At 52.1% G+C, this 21541-nt stretch overlaps 1 protein-coding gene across 1 annotated transcript in view; it reads left to right on the top strand.

Annotated features, from left to right (window-relative positions):
• The first annotated feature begins 922 nt into the window (after nt 1–922).
• Nucleotides 923–21541, top strand: part of LOC142257032 (uncharacterized) — a 51871-nt gene continuing 31252 nt past the window's right edge. The window contains exons 1-5 of the mRNA XM_075329088.1: nt 923–1065; nt 4312–4404; nt 5342–5518; nt 5601–5724; nt 5806–5873. Of these exons, the coding sequence (XP_075185203.1) occupies nt 4324–4404; nt 5342–5518; nt 5601–5724; nt 5806–5873 (450 nt within the window). The 5' untranslated portion in view covers nt 923–1065; nt 4312–4323. The remainder of the gene's footprint in view (nt 1066–4311; nt 4405–5341; nt 5519–5600; nt 5725–5805; nt 5874–21541) is intronic.

Raw genomic sequence — 21541 nt, 5'->3', positions numbered from 1 at the left:
CCTCCTTATAGAAGCCTCCACAGCCCCTCCCCCTGCCCTGTGTAGCCCCCCATATCCCCCTCCTTATAGAAGCCTCCACAGCCTCTCCCCCTGCCCTGTGTAGCCCCCCCCCATATCCCCTCCTTATAGAAGCCCCCACAGCCTCTCCCCCTGCCCTGTGTAGCCCCCATATCCCCCTCCTTATAGAAGCCTCCACAGCCTCTCCCCCTGCCCTGTGTAGCCCCCCATATCCCCCTCCTTATAGAAGCCCCCACAGCCTCTCCCCCTGCCCTGTGTAGCCCCCATATCCCCCTCCTTATAGAAGCCTCCACAGCCCCTCCCCCTGCCCTGTGTAGCCCCCCCATATCCCCTCCTTATAGAAGCCTCCACAGCCTCTCCCCCTGCCCTGTGTAGCCCCCATATCCCCCTCCTTATAGAAGCCCCCACAGCCTCTCCCCCTGCCCTGTGTAGCCCCCCATATCCCCTCCTTATAGAAGCCTCCACAGCCCCGTGCTGCAGCTTCAGGCCATTTCCTGTGAGATATACACGAGCTGCAGCCCCAAGAAATGACCGGAGGCAAAATCCAGTCTGAGAGGAAAGTTCTAGAACTAATGAGGAGCCGCTGAATCTTCTCCACCTCAGGGTCAGGATCCGTCCGCTCTGCCCCGCCCACAGCTCGGCCCCGCCCACAGCTCTGCCCCGCCCACAGCCCCGCCCACAGCTCTGCCCCGCCCACAGCTCTGCCCCGCCCACAGCTCTACACAGCCCGAGCCCTGCCCCGCCCACAGCTCCTCCCCGCCCACAGCTCCGCCCCGCCCACAGCTCTCCACACCCCGAGGCCTGCGCCGCCCACAGCTCTATCCCGCCCACAGCTCTGCCCCTCCTTTTCCGGTGACGTCATCTTCTCAGGAAATCAGCTCCAGACTCTCCAGCGCATGGGCAGTAGAGCAGTGTGAGAGGAGGAAGCGGAGAGCGGAGGAGCCGGACCCCTCAGCACAGGACGCGGCCCCCGCTGCCTGCCCCGGGAAACCCCGCACATCCCCTCCGCTACATCCCAGCAGAAGAAGCGGCCTCATTGCTGCAGCTGTGAGTGTCCCCGGCTCCTCTGTGCAGGGGCAGCGCGGGCTGTAGAGACGGGGACTCCTCTGTGACCTGTGGGGGGAGCGCGGCCATCACTGAGGGGTCCCGGAGTGTGTGTGACCTGTGGGGGGTCATCACTGAGGGGTCCCGGAGTGTGTGTGACCTGTGGGGGGTCATCACTGAGGGGTCCCGGAGTGTGTGTGACCTGTGGGGGGCCATCACTGAGGGGTCCCGGAGTGTGTGTGACCTGTGGGGGGCCATCACTGAGGGGTCCCGGAGTGTGTGTGACCTGTGGGGGGGTCATCACTGAGGGGTCCCGGAGTGTGTGTGACCTGTGGGGGGTCATCACTGAGGGGTCCCGGAGTGTGTGTGACCTGTGGGGGGTCATCACTGAGGGGTCCCGGAGTGTGTGTGACCTGTGGGGGGTCATCACTGAGGGGTCCCGGAGTGTGTGTGACCTGTGGGGGGTCATCACTGAGGGGTCCCGGAGTGTGTGTGACCTGTGGGGGGCCATCACTGAGGGGTCCCGGAGTGTGTGTGATTTGTGGGGGGCCATCACTGAGGGGTCCCGGAGTGTGTGTGACCTGTGAGGGGAGCGCGGCCATCACTGAGGGGTCCCGGAGTGTGTGTGACCTGTGGGGGGAGCGCGGCCATCACTGAGGGGTCCCGGAGTGTGTGTGACCTGTGGGGGGGGGGTCATCACTGAGGGGTCCCGGAGTGTGTGTGACCTGTGGGGGGGGGGTCATCACTGAGGGGTCCCGGAGTGTGTGTGACCTGTGGGGGGGGGGTCATCACTGAGGGGTCCCGGAGTGTGTGTGACCTGTGGGGGGGGGGTCATCACTGAGGGGTCCCGGAGTGTGTGTGACCTGTGGGGGGGGGTCATCACTGAGGGGTCCCGGAGTGTGTGTGACCTGTGGGGGGGGGGTCATCACTGAGGGGTCCCGGAGTGTGTGTGACCTGTGGGGGGGGGGTCATCACTGAGGGGTCCCGGAGTGTGTGTGACCTGTGGGGGGGGGGTCATCACTGAGGGGTCCCGGAGTGTGTGTGACCTGTGGGGGGGGGGGTCATCACTGAGGGGTCCCGGAGTGTGTGTGACCTGTGGGGGGGGGGTCATCACTGAGGGGTCCCGGAGTGTGTGTGACCTGTGGGGGGGGGGTCATCACTGAGGGGTCCCGGAGTGTGTGTGACCTGTGGGGGGGGGGGTCATCACTGAGGGGTCCCGGAGTGTGTGTGACCTGTGGGGGGGGGGTCATCACTGAGGGGTCCCGGAGTGTGTGTGACCTGTGGGGGGGGGGTCATCACTGAGGGGTCCCGGAGTGTGTGTGACCTGTGGGGGGGGGGTCATCACTGAGGGGTCCCGGAGTGTGTGTGACCTGTGGGGGGGGTCATCACTGAGGGGTCCCGGAGTGTGTGTGACCTGTGGGGGGGTCATCACTGAGGGGTCCCGGAGTGTGTGTGACCTGTGCGGTGGTCATCACTGAGGGGTCCCGGAGTGTGTGTGACCTGTGGGGGGGGTCATCACTGAGGGGTCCCGGAGTGTGTGTGACCTGTGGGGGGGTCATCACTGAGGGGTCCCGGAGTGTGTGTGACCTGTGGGGGGGTCATCACTGAGGGGTCCCGGAGTGTGTGTGACCTGTGGGGGGGTCATCACTGAGGGGTCCCGGAGTGTGTGAGACCTGTGGGGGGTCATCACTGAGGGGTCCCGGAGTGTGTGTGACCTGTGGGGGGTCATCACTGAGGGGTCCCGGAGTGTGTGTGACCTTCTCTGAGTCTGCGTCTGTTTTCCTCGTATTCGGAAGCTTTTGTGCAGGAATCAGACCCCGGGGATTTCATAACAAAACGTTATTTCCTCATTGTCACCAGTTTCATGGTATTCAGCATCTTCTCCTCACTACGATACTCTCCACTATAAAGACCCACTATGCAGGGTGCAACGCCAGACCCCGCACTACACATGGGGGAGAGAGAGACAGACCCCGCACTACACATGAGGGAGAGAGAGCGACAGACCCCGCACTACACATGGGGGAGAGAGAGTGACAGACCCCGCACTACACATGGGGGAGAGAGAGTGACAGACCCCGCACTACACATGGGGGAGAGAGAGTGACAGACCCCGCACTACACATGGGGGGGAGAGAGCGACAGACCCCGCAGTACACATGGGGGGGGGAGAGCGACAGACCCCGCACTACACATGGAGGAGAGAGAGCGACAGACCCCGCACTACACATGGGGGAGAGAGAGCGACAGACCCCGCACTACACATGGGGGAGAGAGAGAGCGACAGACCCCGCACTACACATGGGGGGGGGGGAGAGAGCGACAGACCCCGCACTACACATGGGGGGGGGGAGAGAGCGACAGACCCCGCACTACACATGGGGGGGGGAGAGAGCGACAGACCCCGCACTACACATGGGGGGGGGGGGGAGAGAGCGACAGACCCCGCACTACACATGGGGGGGGGGGGAGAGAGCGACAGACCCCGCACTACACATGGGGGGGGGGGGGAGAGAGCGACAGACCCCGCACTACACATGGGGGGGGGGGAGAGAGCGACAGACCCCGCACTACACATGGGGGGGGGGGGAGAGAGCGACAGACCCCGCACTACACATGGGGGGGGAGAGAGCGACAGACCCCGCACTACACATGGGGGGGGGGGAGAGAGCGACAGACCCCGCACTACACATGGGGGGGGGGGAGAGAGCGACAGACCCCGCACTACACATGGGGGGGGGGGAGAGAGCGACAGACCCCGCACTACACATGGGGGGGGGGGGGAGAGAGCGACAGACCCCGCACTACACATGGGGGGGGGGGGGGAGAGAGCGACAGACCCCGCACTACACATGGGGGGGGGGGGGAGAGAGCGACAGACCCCGCACTACACATGGGGGGGGGGGGAGAGAGCGACAGACCCCGCACTACACATGGGGGGGGAGAGAGCGACAGACCCCGCACTACTCATGGGGGGGGAGAGCGACAGACCCCGCACTACACATGGGGGAGATGGAAACACGATTTATGATTAACTCCTTTAAAGCCGGACAATTTTAGGACCATTAAGAAAGTGTTGGAGTCTCCTCAGATCAGATTCAGTCGGCGCCGAAAGAGGACGGAAGAAATCTACAGTTTGTTTCCAATGATTTCCCCTTATTATCTTCACATATTTTGTGTTTTTAGTTGATTCTTTTTACATCACTTCATCCTCATTACAATAAGGGACTCTCTATTTTATTTTTCTAGATTGACCCATAAATGATGAATAAAGACGGAGACAAAATTATGGAGAAGATATTCAGCCTGAATCTGGAGATAATCTTCCATATTACTGGAGAGGTGAGAGGCTCTGATGTCATCACATTACATCATTATCTATGGGGATAACAGAGGATATGACCGGGGAGGTGAGAGGTTCTGATGTCATCACATTACATCATTATCTATGGGGATAACAGAGGATATGACCGGGGAGGTGAGAGGTTCTGATGTCACCACATTACATCATTATCTATGGGAATAACAGAGGATATGACCGGGGAGGTGAGAGGCTCTGATGTCATCACATTACATCATTATCTATGGGAATAACAGAGGATATGACCGGGGAGGTGAGAGGCTGTGACGTCACCACATTACATCATTATCTATGGGAATAACAGAGGATATGACCGGGGAGGTGAGAGGTTCTGATGTCATCACATTACATCACTATCTATGGGGATAACAGAGGATATGACCGGGGAGGTGAGAGGTTCTGATGTCATCACATTACATCATTATCTATGGGGATAACAGAGGATATGACCGGGGAGGTGAGAGGCTCTGATGTCATCACATTACATCATTATCTATGGGAATAACAGAGGATATGACCGGGGAGGTGAGAGGCTCTGATGTAATCACATTACATCATTATCTATGAGAATAACAGAGGATATGACCGGGGAGGTGAGAGGCTCTGATGTCATCACATTACATCATTATCTATGAGAATAACAGAGGATATGACCGGGGAGGTGAGAGGCTCTGATGTCATCACATTACATCATTATCTATGGGAATAACAGAGGATATGACTGGGGAGGTGAGAGGCTCTGATGTCATCACATTACATCATTATCTATGGGAATAACAGAGGATATGACCGGGGAGGTGAGAGGCTCTGATGTCACCACATTACATCATTATCTATGGGGATAACAGAGGATATGACCGGGGAGGTGATGGACTCTGGAAATGTCTGTAGTGATATTATTAATGTCTCCACACTCAGGATTACACAGTAGTGAAGACCTCCAGTGATCGCTGTCAGGCCCCTGTGTCTGAAGGACGGGGAGGAACCCTGAGCCCAATCCTGGGGCCTCCACCTCACCCCCGGATACATGAGGACATCAATGACCAGAAGATCCTAGGACTCACCAACAAGATGCTGGAGCTGCTGACTGGAGAGGTGACACTGCTGGGAATGCTGGGACATTATACAGGACGGCACTGGAGGATTCTGGGTGATGACGGTATCATTGTGTTGTCAGGTTCCTATAAGGTGTCAGGGCGTCACCGTCTATTTCTCCATGGAGGAGTGGGAGTATCTAGAAGGACACAAGGAGCGGTACAAGGAGGTGATGATGGAGGAGCCCCAGCCCCACACATCACCAGGTAATAGACTGGACTGAATACACCCGGCCTATAATTATCTGTATGTAATAATGATGTCCGTCCTGTCTGTGTCTCCTGCAGGTCTCTCCAGTACGAGGACGACCCCAGAGAGATGTCCTGCTCCTCCTCCTCCTCCACAGGATCCTCAGGTAGATGGAGATCTCCCCTATGAGGTGTAGACAGCTGTGACCTCCTTGTGTTCAGTCTTGTTTTCTCCTCCAGTATTAGATGTTTTATACTTGTGTAATGAGAGCGGTGGAGACGGCAGGATCACAGCTGACCACAGACCTCATATACAAAATCTGTGGTCCAGCCAAAAATTGCTATTTCATCATCTAAATGGAGACTGCAAATCCATGGTCCAGCCCCATATTGACATTTCATCGTGTAAATACTGATTATTAATTTAGTGACAGGTGTGAATCTAGGGTTGGGAAACAACTGGTTAAAAGAGGGGAAAGATACATTAAACATGAGTAGTTAATCCCACGATTGTGGTGGAAGGGGGAATAGGCGGGGTGTTTGATGTGTACGTGCGGCAGGTGCTAATGTTCCTGCAAGCTCTATTATTATATTTATTATTATAGTGCCATTAATTCCATGGCATTTTACAAGTGAAAAGTTGTTTACATAAAAACCAGTACAACAATCATTAACAGTACAAAACAGACTGGTACAGGAGGAGAGGACCCTGCCCGTGAGGGCTCAGTCTACAGGGAAAGGGTGAGGGTACAATAGTTGAGGACAGAGCTGGTTGCGCAATGGTGTAGTGGACTGAGGGTTATTGTAGGTTGTAGGCTTGTCGGAAGAGGTGGGTCTTTAGGTTCCTCTTAAAGCTTTTCACGGTAGGAGAGAGTCTGATATGCTGGGGTAGAGCGTTCCAGAGTATGGGTGAAGCACGGGAGAAATCTTGTATGCGATTGTGGGAGTAGGAGATTAGAGAGGAGTAGAGAAGGAGATCTTGTGAGGATCTGAGGTTTGGTGCAGGTAGGTACCGGGAGAGTAGGTCACAGATGTAAGGAGGAGACAGGTTGTGGATGGCTTTGTAGGTCATGGTTAATGTTTTGAACTGTAGTCGTTGGGCGATGGGAAGCCAGTGAAGGGATTGGCACAGTGGTGAGGTTGGGGAATAGCGAGGGGAGAGGTGGATCAAGCTGGCTGCAGAGTTCAAGAGTGTTGGATGGGAGGCCAGAGAGCAGGAGGTTGCAGTAATCGAGGTGGGAGGTGATGAGGGCATGTACTAATGTTTTTGCTGATTCTTGGTTAAGGAAGGTACGGATCCGGAAAACATTTTTGAGTTGTAGTCTGCATGAGGTGAAGGGGGCTTGGATGTGCAGCTTCAAGGATAGAGCAGAGTCGAGGGTTACTCCAAGGCAACGAGCTTGAGACTGGGGAGAGTGAGCAACAATCAAGTTTGATGGGTAGGCTTGGTGGAAGAGTTGAATGAGGAGGAGGAAAGACGATTCTGTTTTCTCCATGTTAAGCTTTAGGAATCGCGCAGAGAAGAAGGATGAAATAGCAGAGACATTGTGGGATTCTGGTTAGTAAGGAGGTAATGTCAGGTCCAGAGAGATAGATCTGAGTATCATCGGCATAGAGATAATACTGAAAGTACTGAAAGCCTTGGGACTCTATGAGCTGTCCCAGGCCGAAGGTGTAGATGGAGAACAGCAGGGGTCCAAGAACTGAACCTTGGGGGACACCAACAGATAGAGGGTGGTGTGAGAGTGGGAGACACTGAAAGTTCGGTCAGTTAGATATGAAGAGATCCAAGATAGGGCCAAGTCTGTGATGCCCAGAGAGGAGAGAATCTGTAATAGGAGGGAGTGGTCTACTGTGTCGAAGGCAGAGGATAGGTCCAGGAGGAGGAGGACAGAGCTTTGTCGCTTGGCTTTGGCAGTTAGTAGGTCATTGGTGACTTTTGTTAGGGCAGTTTCAAGAGTGATGCAGCCGTAAGCCAGATTGTAACCGGTCAAAGAGGGAGCAGGAGGAGAGGTAGAAGGACAGCACAAGATGGATATGCTGTTCCAGTAGTTTTGAGGCATAAGGGATATGGGGCCGGAGCTAGACATAGGATGGGTCAAGAGGGCTTTTTAAGGATGGGTGTGATCGAAGCATGTTTAAAGCATGAAGGAAATACATCAGTTTATAGTGATAGGTTTAATAGATGGGTTAGGGCTGGGATGAGGACTGCGGTGATGTTGGGGATGAGGTGCGATGGGAGCGGGTCAAGTGCACAGGGCATGTCCTATCCAAAGACAACTGACGGCTTCTGTTACCGGGCGGGCTACTCCGGTCCTTTTCTTTGGCAGCCTCACAATGGTATGACTTGTAGATGAGGGTCAGATAGAACATGTGCTACAGTGGACAGCAAGCTCTGCATCAAGTGGCCTCTCCTCCTCTTCCTCAACATCACACACAGTACAGTCTTCAGAAGTAGCACCCCAATTACTCTTGTTCTCCCCGCGTCACAACTCTCCAACCATCCAGTGACTGTGGGGAATCACAGATGAGTGAGTCTGCAGAGCTGTTCACACATTCTATCCCATGACTATCAGAGGTTTTTTCCAAAGATTCCCAGACTCGAGGAGGAAAGCATCTGCACTGATGCCCAAAATCTTTGTCAATTGGAACCCGGGCCCAGACAAAATTGTGTGAGCATGATCCAAACCCTCGCCAACAGACGCTATCCCCCGGGGGTGGAGGTGATGATGTTGATACTCGGATACCTGAGGAGCATGCTTAATGTACTGTGCTGTGAAGGCAGGAAGAGGAGGAAGGAGGACACTCAGGGCGAGGAGTGGGACAACAGCGAGGATGATGATGATGAGGTTGTAGAGCCCACTTAGTGTGAATCCAGAGACATGCAGCCGAGTAGCTCAGGAGAGGAGGAAGAAGAGGAGGTTACATTGCCGCTTTCCGAGCAAACTCGTAGTAATGCAACCACGCCAAGCGCAACATTCTCAGCCAAAACCTGCGGGTATGCAGTTCGGAGGAGGGGTTGCATAGCCTGGGCTTTTTTTTTTTTTTATTGAGATTGCAAAGAATGACCCAACTTGCATTATCTGCCAACTTTGTTAAAAAAAAAATGAAATCAATAAAGGCAGAAATTTCAATAATTTGACTACTACCTGATTAAACCTGCTCATCCACAACCTACATGAGATATTCTGGGAATTTTACTGCACTAAAACACCTTGCTTACTACCGGCCACCACATCAACTCTGTCTGCTGCTTCTGCCTCCTCCATTACCGTGGCAAGTGTTCTCACACAGGTCTCCGGCCGCAGAGCCTCCACTTGTGTTCCCGCTACAGTCAGGGTGAGTGAGAGCCTATCACCTGTTACAGAAATGGACATGCCAGGTGCTTTTGACGCATGTGAGACACAGAGGAAACCACATCTTTCTCAACCCACCATAACATCTCCGCCTAGGCCTCCCTCACAGTCCATCAGTTTGTTGGGCACTGAAATGCAGCCTTTCCACCTTGTGAACAGAGTTGGTTTCTGAAAGTTGATGGCCATCGCAGTCCTTCAGTTGCCATTATTTCTCTAAGAAAGCTGTGCCAGAACCAGACCAGTGTGTCGCAGGAAACGTTCCCTGTTTCCTGGAAGACTCTGACTGCCAGGGTGCATTTCACCACTGACACCTGGACCAGCAAGCGGGGGCGTCACGTCTTGCTCACTGGGTGGCTGCTGGGGCAAGGGGCTGCTCCACAAGTCCTGGAATCTCCAAGGCTTGTGGGACAAACCTCTGTATGTATCACTTCCTCCACTGCTTCTGCCTCCTCCACCTCTTTTAGGACCTCCAGGAAGAGTGGCCTGAGCTCGTCAGTCACGCCTTGGAGGTTTTGTCATGCCCGACAGCCAGCGTTCTTTCAGAAGGTGTCTTCAGCGCTGCTGGTGGTGTCATGACAGATAAGATCATCCAGCTGTCCCCTGAAAGTGCAGACCGCCTAACTTTTATCAAGATGATCTACTCATGGATCTGGAATGATGTTTCCACCCTGGTCGCAGACTGTGAACACTAGGAGATGGTGTAGTTTTCAATGTGCTGTATTCATCTTGCATTATAGAACACGTATAGATGCACAAACAGGTTGGATACAAAATCTATTCTTAGAAGTGCGCTCAGGTGTGACCCAGAGGAAGGAGACGGAACTAGTGATAAGCGAGTATATTCATTACTATTAACTACTCGCACGGATAGTAGTACGGTATTCGGGTTACTCGTTACGTTTCGAGTTTTTCTGTATTTACCTCGCAGTATTTGTTTGTCCCGCCCAGAAGATTTGGCGCCTGATTTGTAGCCAATAAACGTGCTCGGCTTCTTATCCAATCTCAGTAATGCCGCAGCCATCTTGGTTATGGCATTACTGTGATTGGCTGGCCGTGCAGCGTCATAGTCTATAAAAGCCTTTTTGTTGCAGGTTTTTTTTTGTTTTTTTCTGCATCTTTGAGGTGACCACAAAGATGCAACATGTCCATTCTTTTTGCGTTTTGTCACTGCGTTTCAGAGGACTGGCAGATCAATCCCCTCTGACTCCGGGTCAGCAGGGGATTGATCGCTGGTATCTGGCCAGATGCTGTTCCCCATATACAGTGTATGGGGACTAGAATTCAGCGCAAAAGGGTAAGAGCAAGCGCTTCATACTCTCCGATCACCGGGGCGGGTGTCACACAGCTCCCGTGGTAGCTCTTTCACCGGCTTCTGTGATTGGTTGCAGTCAGAGGCGCCTCCATGTGCTTTTATATCATGCAGTAAAATAAATTTAAAAAAATGGCGTGTAGTTCCCCCAATTTTGATGCCCAGCCAAGATAAAGCCCACAGCTGGGGGCTGATATTCTCAGACTGGGGAGGCCTCTGGTTATTAGGCTGCCCCAACCTAAAAATATCAACCTGCAGCTGCCTGGAATTGCCGCATCCATTAGATGCGACAGTCTTGGCATTTTATCCAGCTCATTCTGATTGCCATGATGCAGTGGCAATTGGGGTAATAAGGAGTTAATAGCAGCCCATAGCTGCCACTAAGTCCTAGATTAGTGATGGCTGGCGTCTGAGACACCCAACCCCCATCATTAATCTGTAAGTGAAAGTTAAATAAACACACATCCAAAAAATGCTTTATTTGAAATAAAAACTAAGAAAGCCCCCTCTTCTTCAGCGCTCCATTGGGAGACCCAGACGATTGGGTGTATAGCTACTGCCTCCGGAGGCCACACAAAGCATTACACTAAAAAGTGTAAGGCCCCTCCCCTTCTGGCTATACACCCCCCGTGGGATCACGGGCTGCTCAGTTTTCAAGCTTTGTGCGAAGGAGGTCAGACATCCACGCATAGCTCCACTGTTTAGTCAGCAGTAGCTGCTGACTATATCGGATGGAAGAAAAGAGGGCCCATGATAAAGGGCCCCCAGCATGCTCCCTTCTCACCCCACTCTTGTTGGCGGTGTTTGTTAAGGTTGAGGTACCCATTGCGGGTACGGAGGCTGGAGCCCACATGCTGTTTTTCCTTCCCCATCCCCCTGAGGGCTCTGGTGAAGTGGGATCTTACCGGCCTCCAGGCTCGGAGGCCGGGCTCCATCCACAGACCCGGAGATCCTGCTGGATACGGAGCTGGGTACCGTCAGGGACAAGGCCCTGCAACATTCAGGTACTCTGTGTCCCCGTACAGACAGGCACAGACACACTCCAGCGTTGCTGGGTGTTCTAGTGCGCCGGGGACAGTAGCGCTGCGCGCTTGGGTTATACTCACTGCAGCTTAGCTGAGTGAGTTTATGTGTGGGGAACTACCGCACCGGCCGCCCTCGGAGACTGCGGCGCGGCTGAGACTTGTGGTGCGCCGGGGACTTCGCGCCGACCGTGCTTTTACGACGGCAGCGCTTATAAATCTAGTCCCCGGCTTCTGCGGCCTAGTTACGTTTCGTTCCCGCCCCCAGCCCTGTCAGTCAGGGAAGGGGAGAGACGCTGTACAATAGTCGGCGCCGAGGGCTGGAGTCTTATTTACATACTCCAGCCCTCTCACTGGGCACAGTGGGACGCCAGTTTCCCGCTCTTTGTCTGCAGCACGCCCACGGCCTGCCCCTCTTCACAGGACGCCGGCAGCCATTCCTGCACGCAGTCTGAGCTGGAGAACGGACATAGCCCTGGGAGACCCAGACGGGATTCTGGCGACCACACACCCGCTGCTAAGCGGGCGGTAAGCAGCACCTAGGTGCTGACCCCACTAGTGCCACAGTGTTGTTTTGTGTACTTTTGTCTGTACCTATATATTGCACTGTACGGTCGCTTCTTGGCTTATACCCCTATATTGCTCTGAGGAGACAACAGCATGTCATCCGCAAAAAGCAAGGGTGCTAAGGCACAGGCTTTATATGCTGCCTGTACCGCATGTGGGGCTGATCTACCGGCAGGTTCCACTGACCCCCATTGTGTGCAATGTTCGGTCCCTGTGCCACTTCGTCAGCCGGAGTCTATGCTAGTAGTGGCCCAGGCAGAGACGCCTGTGAACCCTGCCCCGGTGACGGGGACAGAGTTTGCAGTTTTTGCTGATAAGATGTCTGTGACTATGACAAAAATTCTAGAAACTTTGCAGTCCAGGCCGGTCACTCAGACCATGGGCACTGTTGATTCAATGTTCCCCGGTCCCCCTCAGTTGGAACTAATCCGTGCTCCAAGGGGGTCCCAGGCATCACAGGCTGAAGGCTCTGACTCGGACGACAGTCCCAGGCAGCCTAAGCGAGCTCGCTGGGAGAGACCCTCGGCGTCATCACGCTGCTCAGGGTCTCAGCGAGAGGATTCTCTGTATGATGAGACAGAGCTAGGTGATCAGGAGTCTAATCCTGAGACCGCTCTCAACCTGGATACCCCTGATGGTGACGCCATGGTGAATGATCTTATAGCGGCCATCAATAGACTGCTGGATATTTCTCCTCCAGCGGAGGAGGCAGCAGCACAGCAGGAGAAATTCCATTTCAGGTATCCCAAGCGTAAATTGAGTACTTTTCTGGACCACTCTGACTTCAGAGAAGCAGTCCAGAAACACCATGCTTATCCAGATAAGCGTTTCTCCAAACGTCTTAAGGATACACGTTATCCCTTTCCCCCTGACGTGGTCAAACGCTGGACCCAGTGTCCAAAGGTGGACCCCCCAATCTCCAGGCTTGCGGCTAGATCCATAGTTGCAGTGGAAGATGGGGCTTCACTTAAAGATGCCAATGACAGACAGATGGACCTTTGGTTGAAATCTGTCTATGAAGCTATCGGCGCGTCGTTTGCTCCAGCATTCGCAGCCGTGTGGGCACTCCAAGCTATTTCAGCTGGTCTGGCGCAGGTGGACTCTGTCATACGTCCATCAGTGCCGCACGTGGCGTCCTTGACCTCGCAAATGTCTGCGTTTGCGACTTACGCTATCAATGCGGTCTTGGACTCTACCAGCCGTACGTCAATGGCGTCCGCCAACTCTGTGGTTTTACGCAGAGCCTTATGGTTAAAGGAATGGAAAGCAGATTCTGCTTCCAAAAAATGCTTAACCAGTTTGCCATTATCTCAAGACAGACTGTTTGGTGAGCAATTGGCTGAAATCATTAAACAGTCCAAGGGTAAGGACTCTTCCTTACCCCAGCCCAGATCAAGCAAACCTCAACAGTGGAGGGGACAGTCGAGGTTTCGGTCCTTTCGAGGCTCGGGCAGGGCCCAATTCTCCTCGTCCAAAAGGACTCAGAAGGAGCAGAGGAGCTCAGATTCCTGGCGGGCTCACTCACGCCCAAAGAAAGCAGCCGGAGGAACCGCTTCCAAGCCGGCTGCCTCATGACTTTCGGCCTCCTCTCTCCGCATCCTCGGTCGGTGGCAGGCTCTCCCGCTTTTGCGACATTTGGCTGCCACAGGTCAAAGACCGGTGGGTAATAGACATTTTGTCTCACGGGTACCGGATAGAGTTCAGTTCTCGTCCTCCGCCTCGGTTCTTCAGAACTTCCCCACATCCCGACCGAGCCGATGCTCTTCTGCAGGCGGTGTGCTCTCTAAGGGCAGAAGGAGTGGTGATCCCTGTTCCTCTTCAGGAACGAGGTCACGGTTTTTACTCCAATCTGTTTGTGGTGCCAAAAAAGGACGGCTCTTTCCGTCCTGTTCTGGACCTAAAACTGCTCAACAAGCACGTGAAAACCAGGCGGTTCCGGATGGAATCTCTCCGCTCCGTCATTGCCTCGATGTCTCAAGGAGATTTCCTAGCATCAATAGACATCAAAGATGCTTATCTCCACGTGCCGATTGCTCCAGAGCACCAGCGTTTTCTACGCTTCGTTATAGGAGACGAACACCTTCAGTTCGTAGCCCTGCCATTTGGTCTGGCGACAGCCCCACGGGTTTTCACCAAGGTCATGGCAGCAGTGGTAGCAGTCTTGCACTCTCAGGGACACTCGGTGATCCCTTACTTGGACGATCTACTTGTCAAGGCACCCTCTCAAGAGGCATGCCAACACAGCCTGAACGTTGCGCTGGAGACTCTCCAGACTTTCGGGTGGATCATCAACTTTTCAAAGTCAAATCTGTCACCGACCCAATCACTAACATATCTTGGCATGGAGTTTCATACTCTCTCAGCGATAGTGAAGCTTCCGATGGACAAGCAGCGTTCACTACAGACAGGGGTGCACTCTCTCCTTCAAGGCCAGTCGCACCCCTTAAGACGCCTCATGCACTTCCTGGGGAAGATGGTGGCAGCAATGGAGGCAGTCCCGTTTGCGCAGTTTCATCTGCGCCCACTTCAATGGGACATTCTCCGCCAATGGGACGGGAAGTCGACGTCCTTAGACAGGAAAGTCTCCCTTTCCCAGACGGCCAAGGACTCTCTTCAATGGTGGCTTCTTCCCACCTCATTATCACAAGGAAGGTCCTTCCTACCCCCATCCTGGGCGGTGGTCACGACAGACGCGAGTCTGTCAGGGTGGGGAGCAGTGTTTCTCCACCACAGGGCTCAGGGTACGTGGACTCAGCAGGAGTCCACCCTTCAGATCAATGTTCTGGAAATCAGGGCAGTGTATCTTGCCCTACAAGCCTTCCAGCAGTGGCTGGAAGGAAAGCAGATCCGAATTCAGTCGGACAACTCCACAGCGGTGGCATACATCAACCACCAAGGCGGGACACGCAGTCGGCAAGCCTTCCAGGAAGTCCGGCGGATTCTGATGTGGGTGGAAGCCACGGCCTCCACCATATCCGCAGTTCACATCCCCGGCGTAGAAAACTGGGAAGCAGACTTCCTCAGTCGCCAGGGTATGGACGCAGGGGAATGGTCCCTTCACCCGGACGTGTTTCAGGAAATCTGTCGCCGCTGGGGAAGGCCGGACGTCGACCTAATGGCGTCCCGGCACAACAACAAGGTCCCAACTTTCATGGCACGGTCTCGCGATCACAGAGCTCTGGCGGCAGACGCCTTAGTGCAAGATTGGTCGCAGTTCCAGCTGCCCTATGTGTTTCCCCCTCTGGCACTCTTGCCCAGAGTGCTACGCAAGATCAGGTCCGATTGCCGCCGCGTCTTGCTCGTCGCCCCAGACTGGCCGAGGAGGTCGTGGTATCCGGATCTGTGGCATCTCACGGTCGGCCAACCGTGGGCGCTACCAGACCGGCCAGACTTACTGTCACAAGGGCCGTTTTTCCATCTGAATTCTACGGCCCTGAACCTGACTGTGTGGCCATTGAGTCCTGGATACTAGCATCTTCAGGATTATCTCAAGAGGTCGTGGCCACCATGAGACAGGCTAGGAAGCCCACGTCTGCTAAGATCTACCACAGAACGTGGAAGATTTTCTTATCCTGGTGCTCGGCACAGGGAGTGTCCCCCTGGCCATTTGCATTGCCTACTTTTCTTTCCTTCCTGCAATCTGGTTTGGAAAAAGGCTTATCGCTCGGCTCCCTTAAAGGGCAAGTCTCAGCGCTATCGGTATTTTTTCAAAAGCGTCTAGCACGACTTCCTCAGGTACGCACGTTCCTGCAGGGGGTTTGTCACATCGTCCCTCCATACAAACGGCCGTTAGATCCATGGGATCTGAACAGGGTACTAGTTGCTCTCCAGAAGCCGCCCTTCGAGCCTCTGAGGGATGTTTCACTTTCTCGACTCTCACAGAAAGTGGCCTTTCTGGTAGCGGTCACGTCTCTTCGGAGGGTATCCGAGCTGGCAGCGCTGTCATCCAAAGCTCCCTTCCTGGTTTTTCACCAGGACAAGGTAGTGCTGCGCCCGATTCAGGAGTTTCTCCCTAAGGTGGTATCCTCTTTTCATCTCAATCAGGATATCTCCTTACCTTCCTTTTATCCTCATTCAGTTCATCGGTATGAAAAGGATTTGCATTTGTTGGATCTGGTGAGAGCACTCAGAATCTACATTTCCCGCACGGCGCCCCTGCGCCGCTCGGATGCACTCTTTGTCCTTGTCGCTGGTAAGCGCAAAGGATCGCAGGCTTCCAAATCCACCCTGGCTCGATGGATCAAGGAACCAATTCTTGAAGCCTACCGTTCTGCTGGGCTTCCGGTTCCATCAGGGCTGAAGGCCCATTCTACCAGAGCCGTGGGTGCGTCCTGGGCATTACGACACCAGGCTACGGCTCAACAGGTGTGCCAGGCAGCTACCTGGTCGAGTCTGCACACTTTCACCAAACATTATCAGGTGCATACCTACGCTTCGGCGGACGCCAGCCTAGGTAGAAGAGTCCTGCAGGCGGCGGTTGCCTCCTCGTAGGGGAGGGCTGTTTTGCAGCTCTAACTTGAGGTATTAATTTACCCACCCAGGGACTGCTTTTGGACGTCCCAATCGTCTGGGTCTCCCAATGGAGCGCCGAAGAAGAAGGGAATTTTGTTACTTACCGTAAATTCCTTTTCTTCTAGCTCCAATTGGGAGACCCAGCACCCGCCCTGTTTCCTTCGGGATTTTTGGTTTTTTCGGGTACACATGTTGTTCATGTTGAACGGTTTCGGTTCTCCGATGTTACTTCGGATTGAATTTGTTTAAACCAGTTATTGGCTTTCCTCCTTCTTGCTTTAGCACTAAAACTGAGCAGCCCGTGATCCCACGGGGGGTGTATAGCCAGAAGGGGAGGGGCCTTACACTTTTTAGTGTAATGCTTTGTGTGGCCTCCGGAGGCAGTAGCTATACACCCAATCGTCTGGGTCTCCCAATTGGAGCTAGAAGAAAAGGAATTTACGGTAAGTAACAAAATTCCCTTCTTTTACCACTTTATTAATCCCCATACACCCCTCCAGGTCCGACGTAATCCACAAGAGGTCCCACGGCAATTCAGCTCTACTACATCTGACGCTGTCAGCGAGCGGCATAGAACATGACTATCCACTGTGCGCTCCATGCAGAAAGTGAAGTGAGCCACACGACAAGCGGTGACTTCACTTGGGTGATTTGCGGTCACAGCTGGAATCCATGTGTCCTGGAGTCCGCGATTGAAGTGAGCCGCAGGTAGAGGACTCGCCTGAGTGACGTCACCGCTGATCACGCATCTCACTTCAGTCGCAGCAGCCTGATTTGCAGTCACAGGTGGAGGACTCCAGCTGTGACCAGAAATCACCTGAGTGACGTCACCGCTTATCGAACGGCTCATTTCACTTGCTGCATGGAGCTCACAGTGGGCAGTCTTGTTCTATGGCACTCGCTGTGAGCGTCAGATGTAGCAGTGCTGGACACGTCGTGGGACCTTGTGTGGATTATGTCGGACCTGGAGGGGTGTTTGGGGGGTTAATAAAGTAGTGACAATGGATACTTTGTCTTTTATTTCAAATAAAGGTTTTTTTTTAGGTGTTTGTGTTACTTTTACTTACAGATTAGTGATGAGGGGGTGTTTCATAGACGCATGGCATGACTAATCTAGGACTTAATGGCAGCTATGGGCTGCCATTAACCCCTTATTACTCTGATTGCCACCGCAGCAGGGCAATCGGAAAGTGCTGGGACTGTCGTTTGACTGGCAAAACCAGTTAGGCCCCCGCATTACACCGTTCCCTCACTAGGAAACATACAGCCAACCATTAAACCCTAGTCACCCCCCTCCCCTTTCGGACAGATAGACACACCAGTGGGCGTGACCAGGCGCTTGTTACACGCCCACCCAGAGGTCTAGACAGCCCGGGGCAAGAAAAGAAGCAGTTTAGTTGCAAATCAGTTTGGAGAGGAGTGTGGGCTGTAGCTAGCGGTAGCTCCACCAGAGAAGTCCAAGTTGATCGGTACCAGGGTAGGAGCCCTGGTGCCACTGGCTAGGAGGCAGACTGTGGTCTCTGTCAGCAGGAGACAGGAAGACGGCTGGGTGGAACCGAGGTGGACCGGGATAGGGTTGTAGCCCGCCGGTACCGACCCGAGGAACCAAACAGGAGCACAAAGTGGGGTACTCTGACCCTGAAGCCAGGACCAGAATCAAGTGGCACTGGTTAACCGATTGAGGCCAGGACTAGAGGTCCTGTCCCACCCAAAGTCCCTCATAGAAGACAACAGCCCACCGATTAGGAAAAAAAGGTCACCGCCAGGGCCCATAGATCCCACGGGCCAGCGTCTGCGGGCACGGCTCCTTAGGCCACATCCAGCCAGGAGAGGATTCCTGAGTTTCACACTAGGAAAGTCCACCTTACACAAGCAGTGCAGGAAAAGGATAGGGACCACCAGCCGGGTGGGGGACCAGAACGCAACTGGCCGCGGCACCGGCCACCATCACCTTGGTTTACCAGAGACTTGTGTGTTTTACTAACAGTGAGTACACCAGCACCCCTCTGCGGTAGCCATCACCTGCACAGAGCCACCGGGTCCCGGGGCCACCATCACTAACCACGGAGGGGTTAACACCTTGCTGCGCAACATCTTCCCCGGGCGTCCCGTAACAGCAGCGGTGGTGTCCCACCTCACCACACACCGTGGGTGGCGTCACGAACTTATTACGGCCTAGCCCATACATCTACGTCTCCCCATTTTATTCGCCGTGTCCGCGAGACCCCTGGGTCCGGAAACCCTCGAGCCACCCACCGGAAGGTCCGGATCCGAGCAGCGACGGGGGCGGCACAGTCGTATCTAATGGATGTGGCAATTCCAGGTGGCTGGCTGATATTTTTAGGCTGGGGAGAGCCTAATACCCCTAGGCCTCCCCAGTCTGAGAATACCAGCCCCTAGCTGGGGGGGCGTTAACTTGGCTGGGTATCAGAATTGGGGGGACCGCATGTTTTTGTGTTTACTGTACGATATAGACCCGCCCACCGGCGTTTGTAATTGGTTGCAGTCAGCTGTCATTCAGTGTGGGGGCGTGTCTAACTGCAATCACTCACAGCTGCCAGTATGCTGTATATGGAAACTAGAAAAGAGAAGCGCTGATAGGGTTTTACCAGATTACACATACGGTTTAGCATATATCACAATACACTCACCGATTCAGGTTGTGAGAGGTCACAACCACCATAGATAGCATCAGATAATGGCGGCTGCAGCGGCCCCACGTGTTTGCAGATCAAAGTGGAGAAGGAGAAGGGGTTAAACCCGCGCAATCCGCCAGATAAATTCAGAGGAGATGTTGATAATTCAGAACATTCTTTTATTCCATGGGTCTACGCGTTTCAAGGTCTGTGACCTCTTCTTCAGGACCAGCAAATCAACACTACATGTACATACAAATGAAGCCTTTTTATACCTGTGGTAACCACAAAGTACCGCCTCCCGGCACTTTGAAAAAAGTCAGAAGGGAAAGAAAAAAAAAAAAAAAAAGGATCTGCATGCATGATACAGCGTTTTTCACAGATATCATATACTTTGTAGAATGCTATTATACTGGTCATAAAAACAATTTATATGAGAAATACACATTCATAAAATGGAAAATTATAAAATAAAAAAAAAAAAGGAAAGAAAAAAATGTCAAAAATCAGGACACGAACTCCAAGAAAGTTGCCCATAAGGTAACCTTCGATTTTTGTGGTGTACGCCACCAGTAGTTCTCAAAAAGCTGTGTATCCCTAAAGTTATGTTCACAAGGTTGTCATATATGCGTACGATTAAATAAAACATATGTTTAATAAATATATTAAAAACATTTCAATATAGAAAAAATGATAAAGGAAAGAGATGAAATAAAATGATAATAAAAATGCATAATTTGCTGTGAACTTTTTATATAGAAAAATGTTGCTCTTCAGAATTTAAATAACTGCATACACAGCCACCTTGAACCAACTATATCCCTGGCCCAGGCGCCTTAGATTTTATTCCCACGGTCCCAGCTTTGGCATCTACTCCGTACCGCTGTACTATGTGTCCTCATGGTAGGGTCAAGAGCATGCGCACACATATTTTTTCCCACGCTTATGCCCGCTAATAACCTTCAGCTCGTTGATACTATGAATGATCCTCTTTGAAAAAGAAAAAGTAACTATCACATCCTTTTTAACACACAAACAAAGAATATAGCACACATTATATTTTTATTCACATATATTTATATACACATCACTGTGTCTCATGGGTGAAAGAATTTTTATTCTATATAAAAAGTTCACAGCAAATTATGCATTTTTATTATCATTTTATTTCATCTCTTTCCTTTATCATTTTTTCTATATTGAAATGTTTTTAATATATTTATTAAACATATGTTTTATTTAATCGTACGCATATATGACAACCTTGTGAACATAACTTTAGGGATACACAGCTTTTTGAGAACTACTGGTGGCGTACACCACAAAAATCGAAGGTTACCTTATGGGCAACTTTCTTGGAGTTCGTGTCCTGATTTTTGACATTTTTTTTCTTTCCTTTTTTTTTTTTATTTTATAATTTTCCATTTTATGAATGTGTATTTCTCATATAAATTGTTTTTATGACCAGTATAATAGCAGTCTACAAAGTATATGATATCTGTGAAAAACGCTGTATCATGCATGCAGATCCTTTTTTTTTTTTTTTTTTTTTTTTCTTTCCCTTCTGACTTTTTTCAAAGTGCCGGGAGGCGGTACTTTGTGGTTACCACAGGTATAAAAAGGCTTCATTTGTATGTACATGTAGTGTTGATTTGCTGGTCCTGAAGAAGAGGTCACAGACCTTGAAACGCGTAGACCCATGGAATAAAAGAATGTTCTGAATTATCAACATCTCCTCTGAATTTATCTGGCGGATTGCGCGGGTTTAACCCCTTCTCCTTCTCCACTTTGATCTGCAAACACGTGGGGCCGCTGCAGCCGCCATTATCTGATGCTATCTATGGTGGTTGTGACCTCTCACAACCTGAATCGGTGAGTGTATTGTGATATATGCTAAACCGTATGTGTAATCTGGTAAAACCCTATCAGCGCTTCTCTTTTCTAGTTTCCATATTGATTTTACGGATTTGACATTGATCATCTCCCTGGGATTATTGGAGCTGCGGAGGATATTTTACCAGGATGGAATATTTCAACCAAAGACTTACTACAAGGGAAAGACTTATACTCCAAACTGTTGGAGCAAAAGACCATGTGAACCACGATCTGGATATTTCCATTCCTTTTACTGAGGAAGAGACAGACAATATGAAGAAACTTTTTCTTCACCTTGAGGAACTGCTTAAAGAAGAGTTACATTATGGACTTGATGCAAGATTTTTGTCCATTTATATGGATGAGAAGCTTTGCCCCCGAGGACTTAGGATAAAACATCTTTCCCCTTTCCCAAAAGATCTGGACTTCACACAAGAATGGGAAGGTGTCCTACATACATGCATGCAAGGTATGCTTCAATGTTTATATAAAAAAAGATCAACAATTGCACAGGAGGCTACAGCCTCTATTTCAGAGGCTTATAATAATCTCTCCTGT

The sequence above is a fragment of the Anomaloglossus baeobatrachus genome, chromosome 1, assembly GCF_048569485.1.
Source record: "Anomaloglossus baeobatrachus isolate aAnoBae1 chromosome 1, aAnoBae1.hap1, whole genome shotgun sequence".
Taxonomy (NCBI): Eukaryota; Metazoa; Chordata; class Amphibia; order Anura; family Aromobatidae; genus Anomaloglossus; species Anomaloglossus baeobatrachus.
Note: the sequence above shows the minus strand (reverse complement) of the source record. Positions and strands in the feature narration are given on the sequence as shown.